At 58.4% G+C, this 20,993-nt stretch overlaps 2 protein-coding genes across 16 annotated transcripts in view; one reads left to right on the top strand and one right to left on the bottom strand.

Moving 5' to 3' along the window:
- OGFOD3 (2-oxoglutarate and iron dependent oxygenase domain containing 3) overlaps window positions 1-20,877 on the top strand; it is a 39,910-nt gene extending 19,033 nt beyond the window's left edge. For 2 of the 12 annotated variants that reach the window (XM_017641474.3, XM_036997321.2), the window contains exons 8-10: window positions 769-812; window positions 1,615-1,823; window positions 1,919-6,057. In XM_017641474.3, the coding sequence (XP_017496963.3) occupies window positions 769-812; window positions 1,615-1,823; window positions 1,919-2,057 (392 nt within the window). In that variant the 3' untranslated portion in view covers window positions 2,058-6,057. The other 10 variants (XM_017641473.3, XM_073236164.1, XM_073236163.1 and 7 more) reach the window with 9 other exon arrangements.
- Window positions 8,013-13,462, bottom strand: UTS2R (urotensin 2 receptor). 4 transcript variants are annotated; one of them, XM_073236166.1, is made up of 4 exons: window positions 12,169-13,462; window positions 11,695-11,860; window positions 10,872-11,246; window positions 8,013-10,545 (listed from the first exon to the last, which is right to left on the bottom strand). In XM_073236166.1, exon 4 carries the CDS (start codon window positions 9,809-9,811, stop codon window positions 8,681-8,683), a length of 1,131 nt encoding a protein of 376 aa, XP_073092267.1. In that variant the 5' UTR covers window positions 9,812-10,545; window positions 10,872-11,246; window positions 11,695-11,860; window positions 12,169-13,462; the 3' UTR covers window positions 8,013-8,680. The 4 variants fall into 4 exon arrangements, with proteins under 4 accessions (XP_073092267.1, XP_073092269.1, XP_073092270.1 ...); XM_073236168.1 differs by having other exon boundaries at window positions 8,013-11,241; XM_073236169.1 differs by having other exon boundaries at window positions 8,013-11,246; window positions 11,704-11,860.
- Window positions 20,878-20,993: the final 116 nt, after the last annotated feature.

The following is a 20,993-nucleotide window of genomic DNA, read 5'->3' as shown; positions in this document are numbered from 1 at the left end:
CAGAGCTCTCGGGTCTGCAGGCCCAGTGCTTGGCAGGTGGCCTCACCTGCCTCTACCAGTTATTATAGTGCAGGTCTGTTGGTGATTTTTCCAAAAGTGCCCTTATCTTGCCTTTTTCTAAAGGATGTTTTCACTGGATATGAAGTTGTGCGTTGGTAGGCTTTTTCCTTTCTCTTTAGAAGCGTCCCTCATGCATCCGGCTTCCACCCCGCCGAGGGCAGGGACCACCATCCATGTCACAGCCCCTGTGGGGGCTGCCCTTCAGCAGTTTCACGGCGACATGCCTGTGTGGATTTATTTGGATTGTCCTGCCTGGAGTTTGCTGAGCTTACTGGATTAAAAGTCGGAGGCTTCTGTCATGCTGGGGAGAGCTCTGGGGGCTGTCACCTCCGGCTGTCTCTTTCCGCTCTCCTAAGTGAGGCTGCAAGGACACGGCGGGGGGCGGCTCGTGTGCCACCCTCATGAGGCTCTCCGTTCTTCCTCGGTCTTTCCTTCTCTGCATTGGTGCTTCCGTCTACAATATGTGCAGGCGTGCTGGAGGGCCCGCAGGGACCCCTGCCCTCGTGCGCGTCAGCCTCCTCGAGAAGCGTGTCTGCGGGCGTGGGAGGCTGTCGGGCAGCACTGTGCATACACGCCTGGCCACTAGGCCAATGTCTCAAGTTTGATTGAATGTGGAAGAAACTGGGCACAAAATGTCTTTTAAAAGCGTAGGTCTCAGAAAGCATCATGACTCCACATCACTCCACTGAAAGAGCGTTTCTTTCACAGCAGGGGCAGCTGGGCTGGTCCACAGCAGGAAACAGCTGCTCTGTGTGAGTTCCAGGTGCCCCCAGAGCAGTGCTCAGAGATTCCCCATTGGGTCACGTGGATTCTTCTGCTGCTATTTCTGGACAGCACAGTTCTCTGTTTACAACTAGCAAGTAGCCCACGTCTGGGGTGGGTTTTTCTCCCCTTTCCAAAATTTAGAGGTAGCTCACAAATACAAAAGGAAGCAGCTGAGCCTCCAGCAGGGACTTCAAAGGGAATGAGGTGTCATGGAATGTGTGGGTCCCGGCCACGTGGCCACGTGGCAGGAAAATGGCGCCTGTGGCTCCCCAGGGCCCCTCCTTCGGGGCTTGGTGTCGGCTCCCCTGTGAAGAGGCCTGCGGGATGTGTGCGGGAGCAGTCAGACACTGAGCAGCACACCTGGACTGGCGGGCGCCGCCTTCCTGTCTTGTGTCGCCCCTTGGAGGGAGCTGACCCCTGACCTTCCTGACTGTCGTCACCCCCAGGGTCTGGTTTTGTTTGATGTGTGATTGGAAATAAGACCCTGAGTGTCAGCCTAAAGGCCATGAAGGGTGGGCCCAGGTGACCGCATGGCTGTCAGGACCCTAGCCCCATGTCCAAGCCCTCCCCACAGCGAAGAACCCCTGGTGGCTGGGCAGGGGCCTGGGGTGCCTCTCATCCTACACGGGGGTTTGCCAGCGGGTCCCCCAGCACTGCCGGCGTGCCCCTCTGACCTACCTTGCTGCCGGCATCAGCCTCCTGGGGTGGGTGGGTCTCTCTGGCTCTCCTGGGGGGCTGCCTGCAGAGCTGCCCCCGGGGCCCAGAGCGGTCTGCCTCCTTCTCTCCCAGGTCGGGTGTCCTTCTTCACCTCAGGGTCTGAGAACCTGCACCGGGTGGAGAAGGTCCACTGGGGCACCCGCTACGCTGTCACCATCGCCTTCACCTGCAACCCCCACCACGCCATCGCAGACCCGGCGCCCACGTAGCACGGGTCCCCTCCTGCCGGGGGGGCCACAGCAGCACCTGCCCCTCCCTCCAGTTTCAGCCCATTTCAGCCCGTAGGTGCCCTGCAGGTCCTCCCAGTTTTGATCTGTCAACATTTCCATCACTTTCCATCTTCAAGTAAACGCAGGGGCCCTGCTCTCCCCTCTAGGTGCCTGGGTGTCTGCCTTGCTGTGCTGTGGACGCGGTGCCCTTCCCAGGAGGGGGTCTCCTGCCCTGGATTCTATGGGCAGACAGAAGAGTCGTTTGCCTGGGCCTCGTCCAAATTCAGACCCCGCCCAGCCCGTTGACCACTGATGGAATGTGGTCGCTGTCATGAGGCCAGCAGCCTCTGCTTGGGGAGTCAGAATGAGGCCGTGACTGGTGCAGAAGCTCCAGCAAGCGGCGGCTCCGGCAGGCTGCTGGGCGGAGGACCTGGGTCTCCAGCCACGAGTCCTGCCACGTCTCCTGGAGGCCAAGCCGGCTGCTCCCTACTCAGGCCCCTAGCAAGGCGGGCAGGCCGTGCTCAGCCCTGGGAAGGCCAGGTGGGGCCACAGGAGAGCATCCCCCACTGTAGGTGTGACCTGGGAGGCACCTGTAAAGCACAAAGCAGATGGAAGAAAAAGAACGGACTGAGGCCAAGCGGGCAGGATGGCGGGCTGGTCAGCTGGGTCCCTGGCAGCCAGCGGTGGGAGGGTCCTCATCGGCTCCGCGCCCGTCCCCCTCTCAGGGTCCTCTCTGAGGGCTGCCACTGTAAGCACTAGTTTCTTACCTGCTGTCCATGTTTTGGGAGAAACTGTAGGGCCCTCACCTCGCTTGGTTGACACCCCATGCCCCCCAAGAAGAGGCCCTGCAGCCCCTGACTGCCCCAGTCTCCCAGCAGCCTCTCTGGACCCCTGCTCACCCCTGGGGGTCCTGCGCCTCTGTCCACCGGTGCCCGAGGGAGTGGCCGGGGCAGGTGTGCGGTGACAGGGGAGCCAGGCAGGCACCTGAGCTCTGCACCACAGGTCTCGAGCCCCAGCTTGATGTGGCTTCTCTCTCAGCACCCTGAGGCCAGGCAGGTCCCACTGGGGCCGGGGGTGTAGGCAGTCCTCATTCTGAGAGGGCCAGGAGGCCTGCAGGGCACAGGGGCCTCCGCCACCCCACAGTGCAGGGGTCCCGGCTGCCCCACTCCATGTGGACGGCAGGGGCGGGGAGCGGGGAGTCTCACTGGTCACACAGAGGGGAGGGATGGTGCTGAGCCCAAGCTCCTGCCCCTTCAGCTGTCCCTGAGCCACCCGGATCTGGGGCACCATCCATCTCTTCCTGTGCACCTCAATAAAGAGCAGGCGGTGGTAGGGGGGACAGTGCTCAGCGAAGGCTCATTCCAGAAAATTACTGTGCCCAGAGGGGGGCCATCAGGGCCTCCACACCCCGGGGCAGGTTCCTGGACCCAAGAAAAAGTGGGCCACATGCTTACACTGGCTGCCCCTCCTTGCCCATCCCACACAGCCAAGGACCCCCTTACTGTGGGACTACAGGGGGCTGTCAGAGCTTGTGAGTCAGGGGGACAGGTCAGGGAGGTGGAGCCACATGGTGGCCCCTCTGTGCCTATGTCCCTGTGAGACCAGTGGTGGGGGCTGTGCCCCATGGCTCCACCCTCATGCCCTCAGCCCATCAGGACCCACTCTGGAGCCCCAGCTGGTGCCCTGACCTTGCTGTCAGCCCAGGACCCTTCCCACACCTGCCCGACATGGGTGGGCACCCGGCTCGCATGGCTCCTTCCTCCACCCCGGACACTGAGGCTCACCCACCCAGGACCACCTCCCACCACATCTAGAATGGGAAGGGTTCCTGGCCCATGGGGCACACCTGGCCCCACAGCTCTGCCCGTGGGCTTGGTGGAGGGGGAGGGCCGGTTGGGTCACCAAGGGCAGAAACAGGTGCCCCCTACCCGGTCAGCCCCCAGGCCCAGCCCAGACTGAGCTCGGCCAGGGCCGGGACCTTGGTGCAGGGCAGCAGCTGTGTCCCCACAACAGGGGCGGCTGCCGTCCTCCACGCTGACAGGGTTCTGGGGCGAGACAGGCTCTGGGCTTTCAGTCATGCTGTGGAGCACCTGAGGCACAGAGGGCCGAGTACGGCCCTGCCCCCCTGAACTGGGGGGTGGCTGCGTCTGGCTCGACCTCCACCTGGGGATCCCATGTGCCCTGGGCAACCCCTGGGTCCCAGTTCCTTAGCTATGAAGCAGGAAGAACATTTAGAAAAGAGAGAACGCAGTGGTGGGTTCACAGAGGGGCTCCCCTGTGGGGCCAGCATATGGACGTAGAGGGTCTGGAGCTCCAGCTGAGTCCCGCGGCCGCCACCCCACTTGGCCCCACTCGCCACCAGGCATGCCCAGCCTCCATCTCCAAGGCGCCCGGTGGGGAGAAGTGGCAGCCTAGAGCCACGTGGCCTGCAGGCCTGCCCAGGGGCCAGGGCTCCCCTCTGGGGCCTGGGCCCAGCCCTGGAGAGCTGGCCTCCTGCCCCTACATGGCACTGGGCCCTCAGCCGTCCTCCGGGCAAGAGCCTGGCGCTCCTGGCTGGCAGCCTTTGGCAGCCTTGCACCCTCCCCATCATCTGTCTGGAATCCCCGTGGAAAAACCTGCCCTTGCATGTGGCCCTGGGGCCCCCGCATTCCTGGTTTGGTGGTTGTGGTAAGGGGGCCCCAGGTTAGACCCCAGCCTCCCCTGCGCTGGAATGGGGGCCCTCATGCCTTCTCTGGGGCATAAGGGAGCCCCAGCGTATTTCCCCTGATGACCCTTAAAGCCACCCTGTCAGCATCGCCTGTTGGCTGGGCGTGCACAGTGCGGACATGGGGAAGAGTTGTGGCCTCTGCACGCCAGCCTGGCCTCCTGGGCAGGGCCACACCTCTGCACAAGCCCCGGTGCTGCCCCTAGCCCAGCTCCACTGAGGACTTCCATCTCCCAAAGCAGAGAGCTCTCTGGGTTTGCGGTGGTGTCTCTGGTGCAGGTGCAGCTCACTTCTCAGAGAATGAGCTCCTGCAAAGATCAGGGTAAAGGGGCCTCGGGAGCGTGTGTTTCTTTGTTGATAAGGAAACTGCACAAGCGCAGAGCCAGACCAGGATGTGTAACCTGGTGACAGGTGTGATGCACGTTCCACAAGCCTGTGCGTCGGGACATCCTCCCTGCCCTGGTTCTTCCCCCCACCCCTGCTGGGGCCCCAGGGAAGGCAGGATGGTGGGACCCCACGGCTCCTGGGCTAGGCTGTGCCACTCTCCTGGGGACCAGGAGGGCCTGAGAAAGCTCAAAGATGGGCGGGGCCCCACCTGGCAGGGGTGAGGTCCACCCCCGCTGCCCTGTGGTGGTCAGCAGCCACGATGGCCGAGCCGAAGCCACCAGGGGGCTGTGGCCTGGGGCAGGAATGTGCCCACACCTGGTAAAGGGACTGTTCAGGCTTCGGACCCCACGCAGCAGCCTCCTGAGAGCCGAACCTCGGGCTTGGCCGTGCACTCACCCGGCTCCTGGCTCCTGGCTCCTCTCCTGTCCTCCACCACCCCAGGGAAGACAAATGACAAAGTAACAAAGGACAGTGGGTCCCAAGTGAGGGACACTGTGGAGCGGGTTCCTGGAGCCCCTGGGGGCGGCAGTGCCCTGGGGACGAGCACATTGGCTGCCAGTCCCTCCCGCATCTTGGTGTCCCTGACCTCGTGACAGGTAATGTTGATGTCAGGCTGTATCACAGATGCACACACATGTGCACACAGAACCCCACGCCTTCACACACGTGTTAGTTTTAAAGGGAATGGGATCACATCACAGCCTTTCACGCCCCCTCCCTCACCCCTGCCGTGGTCTCCGCTCTGTCCCACCAGCGACCGTGAACCCTCGGAGTGGTGCCATCTCTGTTCTGAGGGCGTCTCACCCCCAGGCTGCGACTTAATCACTGCAGAGCATCCCACGCCCTCTCTGATTTTTAAAGTAATGCTAAAACGAACATCTTTGTACATAAATATTTATCCACATCTGAATTTTTGACTTGGGATACAGTCCTTAGGATTACTGGAGCAGGAGTATAAACATTTACCTGCCTCTGCACAAGTTCAGCCTCGTCTTTTCTTCAGGACTCATCTCTCTGTGGGCTCTGGGTTCTAGTCCTGCTTTCAGAGGCCTTCCCATTCCTCATGTTAAAGATATATTCACTATATTTTCTTTTCCTTATATTTTATGCTTTATGACTCATTTGCCCATCAAATTCCATCTGGATTTTATTTTGCTTAGGACCCCCGGTGGAGTGACCTCCATCCTGTGCTGGCGTCCTGTTTCCTGGGGGGCCCTGGACTCCCGTCTGTTTCATCTCCCAGCCCAGCCACCTCACCAGAGAGGTCATAGCCTCAGAGGACATCCTGCCAAGCCCTCCTCCCCCTTTTCCACACACCCACCTCCCCTCTGCCCAGCAGGGAGGTTGCCCCAGGTGAGGCCTCCGGGTTGGGGTCTCATGTTCACAGAGTGGACAGGGACACTCACTTTTCTAGAGTGGTGGCCACATCCACCCTACACTGGATCTGTGTGAAGTGACTCTGTGCACAGCTCTACCGTTCTGGGACTCAGCTTTCTCCAGCTTTGAGGATGAGCAGAGGCCAGTGCTATCATCAAGGGCACCCAGTGCTGGTCGCGTGGCGCACTGACCCCAGGGAAAGAACCCCAGGCAGAGGTCCTGGCCCAGGAGCACCCATGAGGCCCAAGATCTAGGGCGTGTGGGGAGGGACGGGGTACAGACAGGCGAGCAGCCCACAGTTGTGCCTGCAGCACATGTGCCTATCCTGGGGTGGCCCGGCCACCCAGGCCTGAGAGCTCATCAGGGTCCAGCCAGGACCCGGCATGTGGGAGCCCGGCTCAGAAGGACCACTGCAAACCAAGCAACCAGCTGGGGCTCCCTAGCTCTTTTCTTGTAGGCCACCCCGCCATGGGGTCCACGCTGCCCCCCACGGGGTCCACGCTGCCCCCCACTGGGTCCACACTGCCACTGTGGCGTCGATACTGCCCACCGTTCTGCTGTTCATGGGCTATTATCTGTGAGGTGCAAGGGGCACCTGTGGGTCCTGGCCCTGGTGGGAGGTGAGTTACAGGCTGTGGGAAGCAAAATAGGAGACCAGGTTCATGGTCACATGGCAGCCAAGGGTCAGCGGCCAGAAATGCTGGTGGAGGCAGAGCATTGACAGGGCTCAGATGTACTCAGGAGTGACTGGGATCTGAGCCGGGCCCCCCGAGGACCCAGGCCCCGGGTTTGGTCTGAATCAGCTGGACCAGCACACCCCACTGCCCTGGGTCCCCGCAGCCCAGGTCGGAGTGCTCCGGCTCCAGGCTAAGTCTGGGGCACACTGGACCGTCCTGGGCCCTGGTGCCCAGACCCCCTTGCGGCTGCCCTCTCCTGGTCTCACATAGCTCTCAGGGAACCCCCGCCCCCGGGCTGACCCAGCAGGCTGCTTTCCCTGCTCCTCGGCAACATGGCCTGCACCCTCTTGCCCTGTGCCCTCCTCTGTCTCCCTCAAGGACCCGTGTTTCAGGACGTGGTGCCTCCCTTCCTGCAGCAGCCCGAGCAGAGCAGCCCCCCAAGAGCCACTGCCCAGGAAGGGCCGGTGCTGCCTGGCGTCCCTAGGATCAGAAGCAACGCCCTGCTGAGCCCGAACGTGAAAAGTGGACAAGCCTCATGTTTCAAGTGATAATTGCCATCCGCAGGAGGGCAGAGTCCCCTGTGTCCCTGAGCTGGCTGGGGCCACTGGGTCCCCAGCAGCCCGAGCCAAGAGGCCTCTCTAGCTGCCCGTGACCCGAACCCCAGACAGCATGAGAGAGTCCATAGGGGCTGGGCCCCGAGCCCTCCTCCCTTCCCTGGGACTGCCGGGAAGTCCAAGCTCGAGGAGCAGCCCTCAGCCTCCTGCCGCTCTGAGGCCAGCTCGGCCCCTGGGGGAGCCAGCTGGGGCCTTGCGGGGCAGCGGGTGGGGGACCTGGTCAGTGCCTTCCCAGGGACAAGGGGAACTAGCCAAAAGGCGTTCAGATGATCCACAGTGATGACATCCCTTTCTATTGAAGGGCCCTGCTGGCCACCCCCTCCTCTAACGTGCTGTCAGGCAGGGAAGCCCCAGGTTCCTGGGACAGAACTGAAGGAAGCCTGGGCTGGCTCCTGTTGGAAGCCAAGATGCCCTAGCCTGTGGACAGCTCATCCTGGCACAACTTGGGCCAATCTGAGTAGGCCTGTGGCCCCCAGCCTTGCAGACACGTGACTCAGAGATGGTCGCTGTAACCCAGCTGTCCATTATTAATCCAGGTTCACCCAGAACAGCTGCCTTATAAAATCACTGTGTGCCCAGGAGGACAGTGCTGGGGGGATGGGGACCCTCGCCACAGGATGTGCCGTGACGTGTGCGATGGAGCCCAAGATGTGTGCAGCCACCTTGGAATACATCCTGGAGGACTGCTGGGCCCTGAAGGAGGGGTCCTCCCCCGTCGACGTGCACCCACCGCCGCAGCAGGACTGGGTCCCAGAGCGCAGGGTTTACTGCTCCAAGTGCTGACAGTGCCCGGGAACGGAGCCACGTGGGAGCTGGGACTGGGCAGGAACGGGAGGGTCGGGTGCACCAGGCCGCACCCCAGCCAGAGGGGAGGGCTGAGCAGGCCCTAGTGTGTGCTCGTGGTTACTGCCGTGGGTGGTGACCGCCGGCAGAGGTCCTGAGCAGCTGGCTCTGGGCCCGCTCCTTAGACCCTCACAGGTAGGCTGGCGGGGCTCCTGGGCATCATGAGGAAGGTGGCTGGGCTGACAGCTCAAGTGAGCGAGGGGGCAGAGCTGGGATCTTTCTGGAAGAGAGCTTGGGGGGTGCTGGAAGGGGCTCCACGGCGTGACCTGGGCCCTGCAGGGCCCCACCGCACTGCCGCCCCCACGTCTATGTTGGGGTCCAGGACGCTTAGGCACGGCCCCCAGCAGGGGCCTCCTGGGGCAGCGTGATGGCCCCGGCGGCCTGCTGGTGGCGCTGGAAGCGGACGCGGCCCTGCGGGAAGCTGCAGGCGCCAGCAAGCCGGTGGGCGCCCGGGGCGTGCGGGCGCAGCGAGCGCCGGCGGTACTGGCGGTAGTTCTTGGTGAGCAGTGTGTAGAGAAAGGGGTTGACACAGCTGTTGCCGTAGGTGAGGCAGGTGGTCAGGTAGTTGACGGTGCGCGTGGCGCGGGGCGTGAGCGGCTGGGCCCCGCGGTACTGCGCGAGGAGCTGCCACAGCCAGAAGGGCAGGAAGCAGGCCCAGAAGAGCAGCACGATGCCCAGGATGAGGCAGGGCACCCTGGGGTTGGGCAGCCGCCGCGACTGCGGGAGGGAGGCCTGCTGCGACGACCAGTAGGCCCGGGCCAGGCGCGCGTACAGCAGCCCGATGACCACGCCGGGCCCCACGATGCTGGTCCCGAAGAGCAGCGTCAGGTAGGCGTGTGGGCGCAGGCCCCAGGCTGGCAGGCAGAGGCTCTTGTGGCCCCTGCGGACCAGCCGGATGGCCAGCATCATAGGCAGTGCCAACAGCAGTGCCAGCAGCCACATGCCCAGCGCCAGGAGCTTACGGTAGCCCTTGGGGCGCTGCACTGTGTCCAACGGTCTCAGCACCGCCGCGTAGCGCTCGCTGCTCATGACGGTCAGGGTGAAGATGCTAGCGTGCATGGTCAGGAAGTCCAGGCTGAAGAGGACACGGCAGCCCACATCACCGAAGTGCCACTCCCTGGTGACATATGTGGCTACGATGAAGGGGATGCTGAGCAGGTAGAGCAGGTCGGCCAGCGCCAGGCTGATGATGTAGACGTGCATGGAGGCCGAGGTGCGCAGGAAGAGGCACGTGACCACCAGCGCGTACGCGTTGCCCACCATGCCCACTATGCCCATGGCTGAGAGCCCTGCCCCGATGGCACCTGTGGCCACCATGTCCTCCAGGGAGCTGGGCTCTGTCGGGCTGGCCCACGAGCTGTTGAGGGATGCACTGGGGATGCTAGGAGGCACGTGCATGGCGCTGCCGGTCGTAGCCAGTATGGGGAGCCTGCTCGCTGGCTGTGGGCTCAGTGCCATCTCCAGTGACACACACTGGGCTTGGGTCGTGGCTGTGCTGCTCCTGCAGATGGGGGAGGGGGGGGCATCTGTAGGCAGCAAGCTTGTCCTGAAGGAGAAGATGCTCACTCAAGATGTGGGTCACACACCCCCGCCTCCAGGGAGGCCATGCACAGTTCCCCCTGGGCTGGGGGCCTGCAGAGAGGCAGGGCTCACCACCCAGGCTCCTCTGCGGAGACTCTCCGTTCAGAACTGTGGTTGTACCTAATTTTCCCCAGCTTCCAGGGGGACCAGAGAATCACCTGGACCCAACCCCCACAGGGTGTGCCCCTGGGTCTCCACGCAAGGCCTTGGGTTGAGGGGACCTTTCTGCCGACCACAGCAGGGCTGCCCCCAGGGTGGGGTCAGCAGCGGACAGAGCCAGAGTCCTCCTCAGGCCCCACTTTCTCATCTGCAAATGAGCAGGGGCCGTGCTGACCCCAGAGTGCTTTCTCCCAATTTATTTCTCCTACACGTTCAAAAAAACGTTTTGTTCAGATTGCAAAAATAGTATCTGTTGACTTTAAGGTTCAATAGGAAAATATGTGCGGTAAAGAGAGGAAAGCCCTTGCGGTCTCCCTTTAACCAGACAGAGGGAGAGGGGCCTTGAGTCCTACCTCACGCCATGCACGGAATAACTCAAGATGGACTGGGGACAGTATGTGACAGGTTCAGTCAAGCAAGCAAGCCTCCAGAGGAAACAGTATCTGCATGACCTGGGGGGGGGGCAAAGATTCTCAAAAAGAACAGAAACATTTGTAATAAAAAAAAAGTGGACTTCATTAAAATTAAGAACTTCACTGAGAGAGTAAAGCTGTAAACCGAGGAGTGGGAAATGATCATCAGAAGACAGATCAGACAGAGAGCTAGTGACCAAAATACACGAAAGACCACAAATCAGTGAAGACTAACAGCTCATTTGGGGGAAAAAAATGACAAGATTTGAATGGGAACAGCTCAAAAGAGGATATCCCAGTGGCCAAGAAGCCCATTAGAAGATGCTCAACACCATCCGTCTTGGGGAAATGCAGGTCAGACTCACCAGTACGGTGAGTCCGAAAGGCCGATGCCAAGTGCTGGGAGGAGCTGGAGCTCTTGCTCACCTCTGGCCGGACAAGACGGTGTGGCGACGCTGGAAGGCAATCTGGTACTGTCAGTGACGCTAAGCACCTGCGTGCCCCTCACCTAGCAGTTCCCCTCAGACCCAAGAGAAATGCATGTGACTGTCCACAAAAGACAAGACTGAGAATGTTCGCAGCAGCTTTATTTCGAGTAGCCTGGGGCTGGAAACAACCCGGATGTCCACGAACACAGACGAACACACTGTGACATCTCCATGAACACTCTGCGTGACAGTGAAGATGATGGAATGATCTCTAGTCAACAGCGTGGATGAAACCTGCATTCGCTCGCTGTGCTGAGCAAAAGAAAGGGGATAGCAGGTGAAGGCGACCCGCGGGTGAGTGCTTACCCGGGGTGTCAGCGGGGCGGGGGCACTGGAGAGCCCTGTGGGGGCGGAAAGGTGCTGTGTCTCGGTCTGGGTGGGAGTTACACAGGTGTGGACGCGTGTAAACCTAAGATCTGCGCTTAATGTATGAAGATTATCCTCATAAGAAGAAAGACGTAAAACTGGGGACACTTAAACGGAGAGAAGCCCTGTACCCTCCCCCGAGCCCAGGGATAACTGGCCCCAAGCCTTCCCCCCGCACGTCCAGGGTTGGTGATAACAAGGACGAACTCCCGCCGACCCCGCGCGTGACCCGAGCCCCCGAGCGGCGGCCCTGCGAGCTCCTGGGTGGGAGCCCCTGCGCGCACCGGGACCGCCTTCCCGCGTCCCGGCGTGGCCTCGCAGCGCCCGCGCTCACCTTGCTCACCTCGCCGTCCCCTCTGCTCCCGGCCGGCCGGAGTCGCCCTCTGCACGGTCGCACTTCTCCAAGCGCTCCTCGTGAACGGAGGGCGGGCAGGAATCCCGCCAGGGAAGCCACGCTCCACTGGGGGCCTGGTCGCCGCTGTCACCTGCCTGTCCGCCAGCTGGGATTGCGCCGCGCGCGGGTGTTAATAACCCGAGGCCGCGGGGGGCGGGGCGCGGGAGACTGTGTGAGCCCGGGAGGGGGGGGCGCCGGGGGGCCTAGGGGAATGGAGGTGGGGGCGGGGCGCCCCTGGGTGATGAGGCCGCGTAAGGGGCAGGGGGCCAGGAGAGTGGAGGCAAGACCTCTCAGGCCTGGAGAGGGAGGTCGAGGCCCAAATGGATAGGGCCCTGCGCCCCATCTCCTTCCGCGCACCGCCCCCTCCCCCACCCCTCCTACCCCGGTTTCAAGAGCAAAAGAGACTCTACTCACCTGTGGTTCTGTGATGGACCATTAATCATAAACCATAATCATAAAGCCGGCACCTTCCCCAAATATGACTTCAAAGCTTTGCTCTGCACATACTGGGTTCATTATGTTTTAATATGGTATTTCTGCAAGAACTCATTTCCAGTTGTATTATCAAATTCCATGGAAAATGAGGTTCCAAGGACAGCATGTGGCTCCATGGGCCCCTTTACAGGTGCCCTTTGCCCGAATGCAGACTTGTCAAGAGGCACGCCCTGTCCCTGCCCCGCAAAATTAACTATTTAGGTGAGTGATCCATGGCTGTAAGTTGACAACACCATGCTGTGTGACCGTCACCTCCCTCTAGTCTCAGAGCATCTCATTATGCACAAGGAGAGCCAACATCCGTTAGGCGATTACTCCCCACCTACCTGCCCCTCAGTCCCTGGCAACCACCGTCCACCACCGTCACTAGATTCGCCTGCCCCAGGCCCTTCATGTGCAGTCACATGCAACTGGCTTCTTTCCCTGAGCGTCGTGTCTCTGAGGTCCGTCCGCACTGGCCTGGGCCAGGGCTTCATTACCGTCTATGGATGAATTGGATTCCGTTGTGTGGACGTGCCATACTGCACCTTTCTACCCACCTTTGGTGGGTCTTTGGCTCGTTTTCGCCTTGTGGCTGGCGTGATAATTGCCGAGAACACACACATACATGTTCCTAATTCATTTGGGCATATACCTAGGAATGGAATTGCTAGGTCATACAATAAGGATATGTTTTAGTTTTTTAGGATACATTTGATCACATTTCAGTTTCACCATAACCTTGTGAGTTTTGTTTTTCCCCATCTTCAGATGAAAAATGCTGAGGAACCAGCTGCAGCCTCATGAACAGACCTGGGACTTCCCCCTGGGCCTTCCCACAGCACTGCCCCTCCCGACCTCAGCACCCTCCCGGTACTGCAGAGCACCCGGGTCATGTTTTTTAAAAAAGGCTGGCCAAAACAAGGGTTTGCTGGAATAATGAATGGACTGTTTAACCTGGAGGGACAGATTGAGGAGGGGATGAAGCAAGACCAGGCTAGGTTTGTTTGGGAGAAGAGGCAGCTGTCTGTTCGAATGCAGACTCCAGGTCACTAAATGCTCACAGAATTACGACGGTATATTGAAAATCTTCCAATGACTTCTCATTACGCCTTTTTTCCATTTATTAAAATCAGAAGACTTCATGATTTAAGGTCTGGAGACTCACTTCTGAGAGGTACATGGGAGAAAGACTGCCCTAAAAATTTAACGAAAGGATCTTGCTACTACTGCTAATACTTAACGCGGCAGTAAAACCCCACAACGTGAACCCTGAGAGCTGCATACTTCACTGAAATGACGCAGCCCTCTGGTGAATCACTGGAAGGCTGTACCAGCCAGAGACCACCGAGGGAAGGCACTGGAAACTTCCGACCAGTCATTACAAGGAGCAGCTGCCCATTAAGAGCTTCTTCCATGCCCATGGCACCTTGGTGACCAGACCCTAGAGCTTCCTGGAACGCTGCCTGGCACGCCCCCGTCTCCCCCCCTCTCAAGCAGAGCTGAGTGCGCCGGGACCAGCTCTTGGCTCTGCCCTGGGGAAAGCGTTCCAGAATGCTCGGCTTCCACCTCTGCGGCTCCTGCACCTGCGGGGCATCGTGGAGGCCCACCACCCACACCTCCTCGGGCCCCAGCAGCAGCTTCCAACACTGGCCCGAGGGCCTCAGGGCCCGGCCTGGCGTCCTCTTACGCAGGCAGGTGGCACCGTAGCAGCCCTCCACGGGGACGCCCTGCAGGTCCAGTAACCAGGCCTCGGCCTCGGTCGGGTCCACCGCCCGGGTGGTGCCCAGTTCCAGCACCATGGGCTCCCCAGGGGGCAGGCCCACCTTGAGGAACCACTGCCACGGAGGAGGGGGCCTCGGCCAGTGCGAGCAGGCAGGGGGCGCCCCGAGTCTCCAGGGGGGGCCTTGGGTCCAGTCGGCGTCCTCGGGACCCAGGCCCAGGGTCCGCATCCTGAGGCTGCAGCTCGGTGGGCACGGGGTGGCGGGCCAGGCCCACCCGTCTGGCCCCGGGGCGGCTGACTGCGGGAAGCCTGGCCCCGCCTCGGCAGAGCCCGTCAGCTCGGGGCCCCAGCGTTCGTCCCCCAGTCCTCGGGCTCCAGCGCTTCTTTCAGTTCCATGAAGGCCGCCTTGAAGCAGGCGAAGCAAAGCCGATACCTCCAGGCTGCGTGGAGGAGGCCAGACGCGCCCTCGGCCCCACGCGGCACTGACCGGGGGCACATGGCCGTGCGGACCGCCTCCCGCAGGGTGCGCGCAGGAGCGGGGCTGGCGGGGGCTGGGGGCAGGGCAAGGGCAGGCGGGCGGGTGGGGGCCGGACGCTGCGTCCTGGGGGCGGGCCAGCTCCGCGGGGCCTGGACCGCGGGCCCGGCTTCGGCTGCTGCCCCTGCTCTGTGCCAGGGGGGGGGGGGGGCGGGGGGGGGCTGCGGACGGAAGGCCGTGGGTTAGGCGTCCCCCGCAGCGGGCAGCGGACCTGGGTTCACACCGCCCGAGGCCGGCCCACCCCCGCAACCCCTCACTCCACACAGCTGCCTCTGTGCTGCGGGGGTCACCAGCCCCGCCCCCACATGAACCCTGAGTCCTGGGCCGCCTGCCTGGGGGCCCTGAGAAACGTGGGGAACCTGACGGGACTGACGGAACCTGACAGAACTGAGGCAACTTGACGGAATCCGATGGAACCCGATGGAACCTGAAGGAACCTGATGGAACTTGGCGGAACCTGGTGGAACCCGATGGAACCTGGTGGAACCTGATGGAACCTGGAGGAACCCGATGGAACCTGGCAGAACCCAGTGGAACCTGGTGGAACCCAATGGAACCTGGTGGAACCCGATGGAACTTGGCGGAACCCGGTGGAACCCGGTGGAACCCAATGGAACCTGGAGGAACCCGATGGAACCTGGCGGAACCCGATGGAACCTGGTGGAACCTGATGGAACTTGGCGGAACCTGGTGGAACCCGGTGGAACCCGATGGAACCTGGTGGAACCCAATGGAACCTGGTGGAACCCAATGGAACTTGGTGGAACCTGGCAGAACCCAATGGAACCTGGTGGAACCCGATGGAACTTGGTGGAACCCGGCGGAACCTGGCGGAACCCAATGGAACCTGGTGGAACCCGATGGAACCCGGCGGAACCGGATGGAACCTGGCGGAACCCGATGGAACATGGCAGAACCTGGGAGAAGTGGCGGGAACCTGGCGGAAACTGGCAGCGCCTCCACTGCCCGAGCTGACCCTCGTGGCCCAAGGGGCCACCTGAGCCCCGGCCCCACCACGCACGGCCAGCTCGGGTGTCCCCGGCCCTCTCTTCGCCGGCCAGGGGGCTCTCACCGCCTGGCGCCTCGGTCCTGCGGGCGCCCAGAGAAAGGCGGGGACAGGGCCCCCGCCTGGGAATATAAAGGCCTGTTTCCCATGGTGCCCTGGGCTCATCTGCATATCTCCCATGAGCCTCAGCGTGCCGAGAAGCAGAACTGCTGAGTCACCCTCCTCCCCCCCCTAGGAGAGCCCGGGCAGCCGCTCCGGGGGTGGGAGCGAGGCTGTCCCTCTCCCCGCCCCCCCGTGTCCCCGGTGTCCCCAGCGTCCTCGCGCCCCCGTGCTTGCGCCTCTCAGGGTGAGGAAGCCGTTCTCGGCCTTCCAAGCTGCAGGTTTCCGAAACTGGCGCGGGAGCGTCCCCGCTGGGGGCATGTCCGCCCGTGACTGGGCCCGGGGTGACCTACCTGGTCACGACGAGTCCTGCCCTTCCGTGGCTTCAAGTCGATTCCCTCCGCGTTGTGTCCTGGGTAAGGCTCTTCATGGGTCGCAGATGGGCACGTGCCAGTCATTCACGATTTAAACACATTTCCTCTCTTTGGCTCTTTCACGTTTAAAATAAAAACTTGAACATTTTTGGAAAATTGAGCAGTTTGAGTTCACAGCAAAACTGAGCAGAAGGCACCCCTGCCCCACACGCGAACCATACCCCCACTCAACCCCCGCCCGACGGTGCACGGGTGACCACCGATGGACCCGCGTTGACACGTCAGTGTCCCCCCACGCCCACGCTTCCATACGGTCACTCCTGGGTTGTGTATGCTGTGGTTTGCTGCAGAAGTACAAATGCCGTGTACCCACCATTATGATATCCTTCAGGGTAGTTTCTCCGCCCTAAAACCCTCTGTGCTCCGCCTGCTCCCCAGTCTCTCCTCTTAGCCCTGGTGACCGCCCGTGTTTTTACTGCCTCCGTAGTTCCGCCTTTTCCAGAATGTCGCATAGCTGGAATCATATACTGTGTAGCTTAATCAGATTGTCTTCTTTCACTTAGTAATGCATGGTTAAGTTCCTCCATGTCTTTTCATGCCTTGATAATTCGTTTCTTTTTAGTGTCGGATCATATTTTATTGTCTGGATGTATGACCATTTATCCCTGTACATACTGGAGGAAATCTTGGCTGCTTCCAAGTTTTGGAATTGATGAATAGAGCTGCAGGTTTTTGTGTGGACATAAGTTTTTAACTAATTTGGGCAAGTATCAGGGGGCATAACTGATGAATCATTTTGTAAGAATATGTTTAGTTTTGTAAGAAACTTACAAGCTGCCTTCCAAAGTGGCTGGACCTTTTTGCACTCCCAGCAGCAATGGAAAAGAGTCCCTGAGGCTCCACAATCCTGACCAGCATTCGGTGGTGAGGCTGGGGCGGATTTTGGTCATTGTGGTAGATCTGTGTGGGATGACTGTGGGATCACAGACCACTGTCGTTTTAATTTGCATTTCCCTGATGACGTGATGTGGAGCATCTTTTCATATGCTCATTTGTCATCTATATGCCTTCTTTGATTAAGTCTTTGGTTCAGGTCTTTTGCCCATCTTTAAAGGAGGTGGTTTGTTTTCTTATTGCTAAGTTTCAAGAGTTCTTTGCATATTTTGGATAACAGCCCTTTTTCAGATGTGCTTTTGCAAATATATTCTTCCAGTCTATGGCTTGTCTTCTCATTCTCTTGACATTGTCTTTCTCAGAGCAGAAGTTTTTATTTTTAATTAAGTCCAGCTTATCAATTATATCTTTGATAAATCGAGTCTTTGGTGTTATATGTAAAAAAATTATCACAATTTCCAAGGTCATCTAGATTTTCTGCTGGTATCTACTAGGAGTTTTAAGCTTTTGCATTTTACATTTAAGTCTATGATTCTTTTTGCATTAATTTTTGTGAAGGATCTATGAATAGATTTACATTTTTGCATGTGGATGTCCACTAATTCCAGTACCATTTGTTGAAAAGCCTGTCTTTTCTCTCTTGTGTTGCCTGTTTTCCTTTGTCAAAGATTAGCGGACTATAATTATGTGGGTAACAGATACTTTTTGAACAAAGACTTGTTTAGAATATTTCGGATGTTATCAAATAAGTTAATCTTTTCTTTCAAAAGATTTTTGTCATCTTTCAAAGTACATGTTAGTACTCCGAGGCCACGGTCTTAGTTTCCTGCAAATTCTCCTTTTTCTTTAATAATTTTGTTTGATTGCTTTTTCTGTTAGTCAGCCATAAGAAAACACCAGAATAAGTGACTGAAAAACTTCCAAGTTCTGGAGACTGGAAGTCTGAGATCAGGGTGCCCACATGGTCAGGGCTGGGGGTGCCCTTCCTGGCTGTGCAGATGGCCGCCTTCTCTCTATGTGCTCACATGGCAGAGAGGGAGATGTCTCTCCCTTCCTCTTCTTATGAGGCCACAGTCTTATCTGATTATGGCCCCACCCTCATGACCTCATTTAACCTTAATGACGTCCTAAAGCCTCCATTCTGGGTACAGTCACCCTGGGGTCAGGGCTTCCACACACAAATTCAGTTCCTCCCACTTCTCTTTACATTTTTATGCTAAATGCAATGTAAATGGAAGTTGCTTTTACTATTAATATAAGAATGTAGCTAGATGGCTTTTGCAATGACTTACCAAATTAATCAGGTAATCCAATTCTTTCTAAACTTCTGACAGATGCCTCCTACTGCACCAGCAAGTCCCCCTAGACGTCGGGCAAACATCCACAGACTGGCAGCTGGGCCTGGGCTGGGTGGTGCCTACAGGAAGGGGACAAGCGGCCTCTAGGATTAGATGACAGCAAAGTCCTCAGGGGAGTGGTTCCCAAATTTCCTGCACATTACACTTTTCTTGGGAGCTTTGAAGAGTCCCAGTGCAATATCACAGCACAGCCAAGGTGACCCCAGGCAGGCATCACCTCCCCACGGCTGCTTCCATCAACAGAATTGGTAAGGGACGTGGCTGTCATTGCCTTCATGAGGCCACATTATGGGGCAAAGCAGCGTCCCTTTGCACTGACAATGACACTGCCATACATTTGTGTGACTCTCCTAGCCAGCACTTGCTCTCACCTGCTGGCTTTGAGAAGGAGACAGACTGGGGCAGGGAACCGCGGGCACGCCCAGTAAAGCCATGGTGGTCAGTCCTTCAACCACAGGAATGAGTTCTGTCAGCTGAGAGCGCAGCCTGGCCCGCACCTTGGTGGCAGCTGTGGGGGACCCTGGGCAGGGCCAGCCAGGGCGAGGCCTAACTCCTAATCCATAGAAAGTGTGAAAGCAAACTGAAAAACAAATGTGTGTGGTAAGCCAGGAGGTTGGTGATTTGTTATGCAGCAACAATTAGAAAACTAACATTCACTCCATTCCAGTTATATCACAATTCTCATGTGACCCAGGCATCCATCTTTTTAATGTTTTCAGATACTTCCAAAATGCTGCACCACTCGAGAACTGGGGCCTAGACCACTGGGTGGGGCTGGATGTTCTCACAGATGTGAGGTCCTTTGATCCCTCCTTCCTGCCCCGATAAACCTGGTCTTTAACTGATGCCCAACTGAGTGTCCACAGGGCCCTGCAGTAGCCATCGTCCCTGCAGCCACCCAGTCCCCCCACCCTGGACTCAGACCCCTACTGTGACCTGCCACAGAAAGTGAGTAATTGGTCCCACCACATGCTCGTAACCCATTTGGCCCTCATGGGGCCAAAGTCATGACCTGGAGGCCAGCAGGACCCAAGCCTGGCAATCAGACCTGCACACGTTCCAAATCCCCCATCCCCACCAGCTTGGGACCGCAAGCCTTGCAGTGGAGAAGGGTGAAGGGGTAGGAGCTGATCAGCCTGAGCAAGGCATGAGTGTACTGCCCTGGCCAAGCCTAAGGGCCCCCGCTGCCCTGAGGCCAGGAACCATCGAGAGCTGACACCCTCGAGAGGAGAGAGGCCAGCGCCCAGGGTGTTGGAGGTGTAGCTGTTTTGTCTCGCCCATAGGCTTTATGCAGCTCCTGAGGCTCGGAGAACATTCCAGAGATGTTTGTGGTGTGGACACATTCCTGCTTCTTGGCTGGCTTGTGGCTCTGTCCTTCGGATAACTGTTGAGGCGCCACTGACCTGTGCATTCCTGGGCACAGGGCTGGCCTGGCCTGGTCCTTCCCGGGCACAGCCCCTGCCAGTGTGTCTGGGATCTGACTGAAGCACGGCGGGCCACGCCCAACCTGAGAAGCCTTCAGGGCCACGTGGGCTCGGGCTTGTGGACAGTTGCAGTCAAGCCCCAATAAGAAAGAAGAGTGTGTTTAGGTAATCAAGTGATTCACCAAATAGGATTTTCTTGAAAACCTACAATAATCAAGACTAGGAAAGGACGCTGCATATTGCAATGAAGGCTGAGTACCATTGACCCCTAAACATCACAGGTTAGAACTGCACAGGACCACTAACATGGATTTTTTCAATAAATATATTGGAAAACATTTTGGAGATTTGCAATAATTTGAAAAAAACACATAAACCACAGTGCCTCAAAATATCACAAAAAATAGGAAAAAAGAATGTCATGAATGCCACAGAAAGTGAGTCTTTCTGTGTGTCTTTCTAAAGTGAAATTGACCTGCTACAGGAACAGGAAACCAAATGATGGTCACAAAATATATGCAGATATTAGTCTGTTTTATCGTTTGTGACCATAAAATCAACTGTAGGCTAATAGTTAAGTTTGGGGGGAGTCAGTTATATATAGCTTTTTGACAGTGTGGGGTCAGTGCCCCTAACCTTCACAGCACTCAGGGGCCAGCTGTGCTTGGACCCCAAACAATCATATCGCCACTCTTACCTTACAAAGCAGAGGTCAGCCAGGAAGCTTCCTCAGGGCTGCGTCGCGTTTTTGCTAGGATTCCCGGTCACAGGCAGGAAAGGAGGTGGGCAGCGTTATAACTTCCCTGTGTGACCCACTGCAGAGACTCTCCAGAGAGTCGTGGCTTATGGATGTAAGGGGAAGACCTCTGCCTCCAGGGAACAGGCACATGGTGGGGGCAAGGAGGCATGGCCACCCGTGGGGCCGTGGGGAGCTGATGTGCTCTGAAAAGCTGCCTATCCACTGACTTTGTTTTTCTTCACTGACTTGCTCCACAAAATTAGTTATTTTCCAGAAAGATCAGAAAGGCATGAGGACAAGGACAACCAGCAATTCTCTGATAACCGATGCTGATGAGAATCCAAGGGGCCATCAACACGAGTAAAGTGATGACAGAGCCTCCGCGTCGGTCTCTCCACCCCCGTGGAGGTCACACACAAGGGTCCCAACACCACGTCCTCGTTCCTGCAAAGGCACGTGCCTCTGAGGGACACGGAGCTCTGAACACCACACCAAGTCTGAAGTACAGCAAGCGTCTTGGAGTCCACTTCCGTATTATGCGCGTGTGTCTTCCTTTATCTTCTTCTTCCCATTTGGAGGCCATGGACCTGAACCATTCAGCTGCTTCTGTCCT

The sequence above is a fragment of the Manis javanica genome, chromosome 4 (assembly GCF_040802235.1).
Source record: "Manis javanica isolate MJ-LG chromosome 4, MJ_LKY, whole genome shotgun sequence".
Lineage (NCBI taxonomy): Eukaryota > Metazoa > Chordata > Mammalia > Pholidota > Manidae > Manis > Manis javanica.
Note: the sequence above shows the minus strand (reverse complement) of the source record. Positions and strands in the feature narration are given on the sequence as shown.

Excerpts from the sequence above, each read along its gene's own strand:
- UTS2R (XM_073236166.1), bottom strand. The coding sequence starts at position 9,811 with ATGGCACTGAGCCCACAGCCAGCGAGCAGGCTCCCCATACTGGCTACG.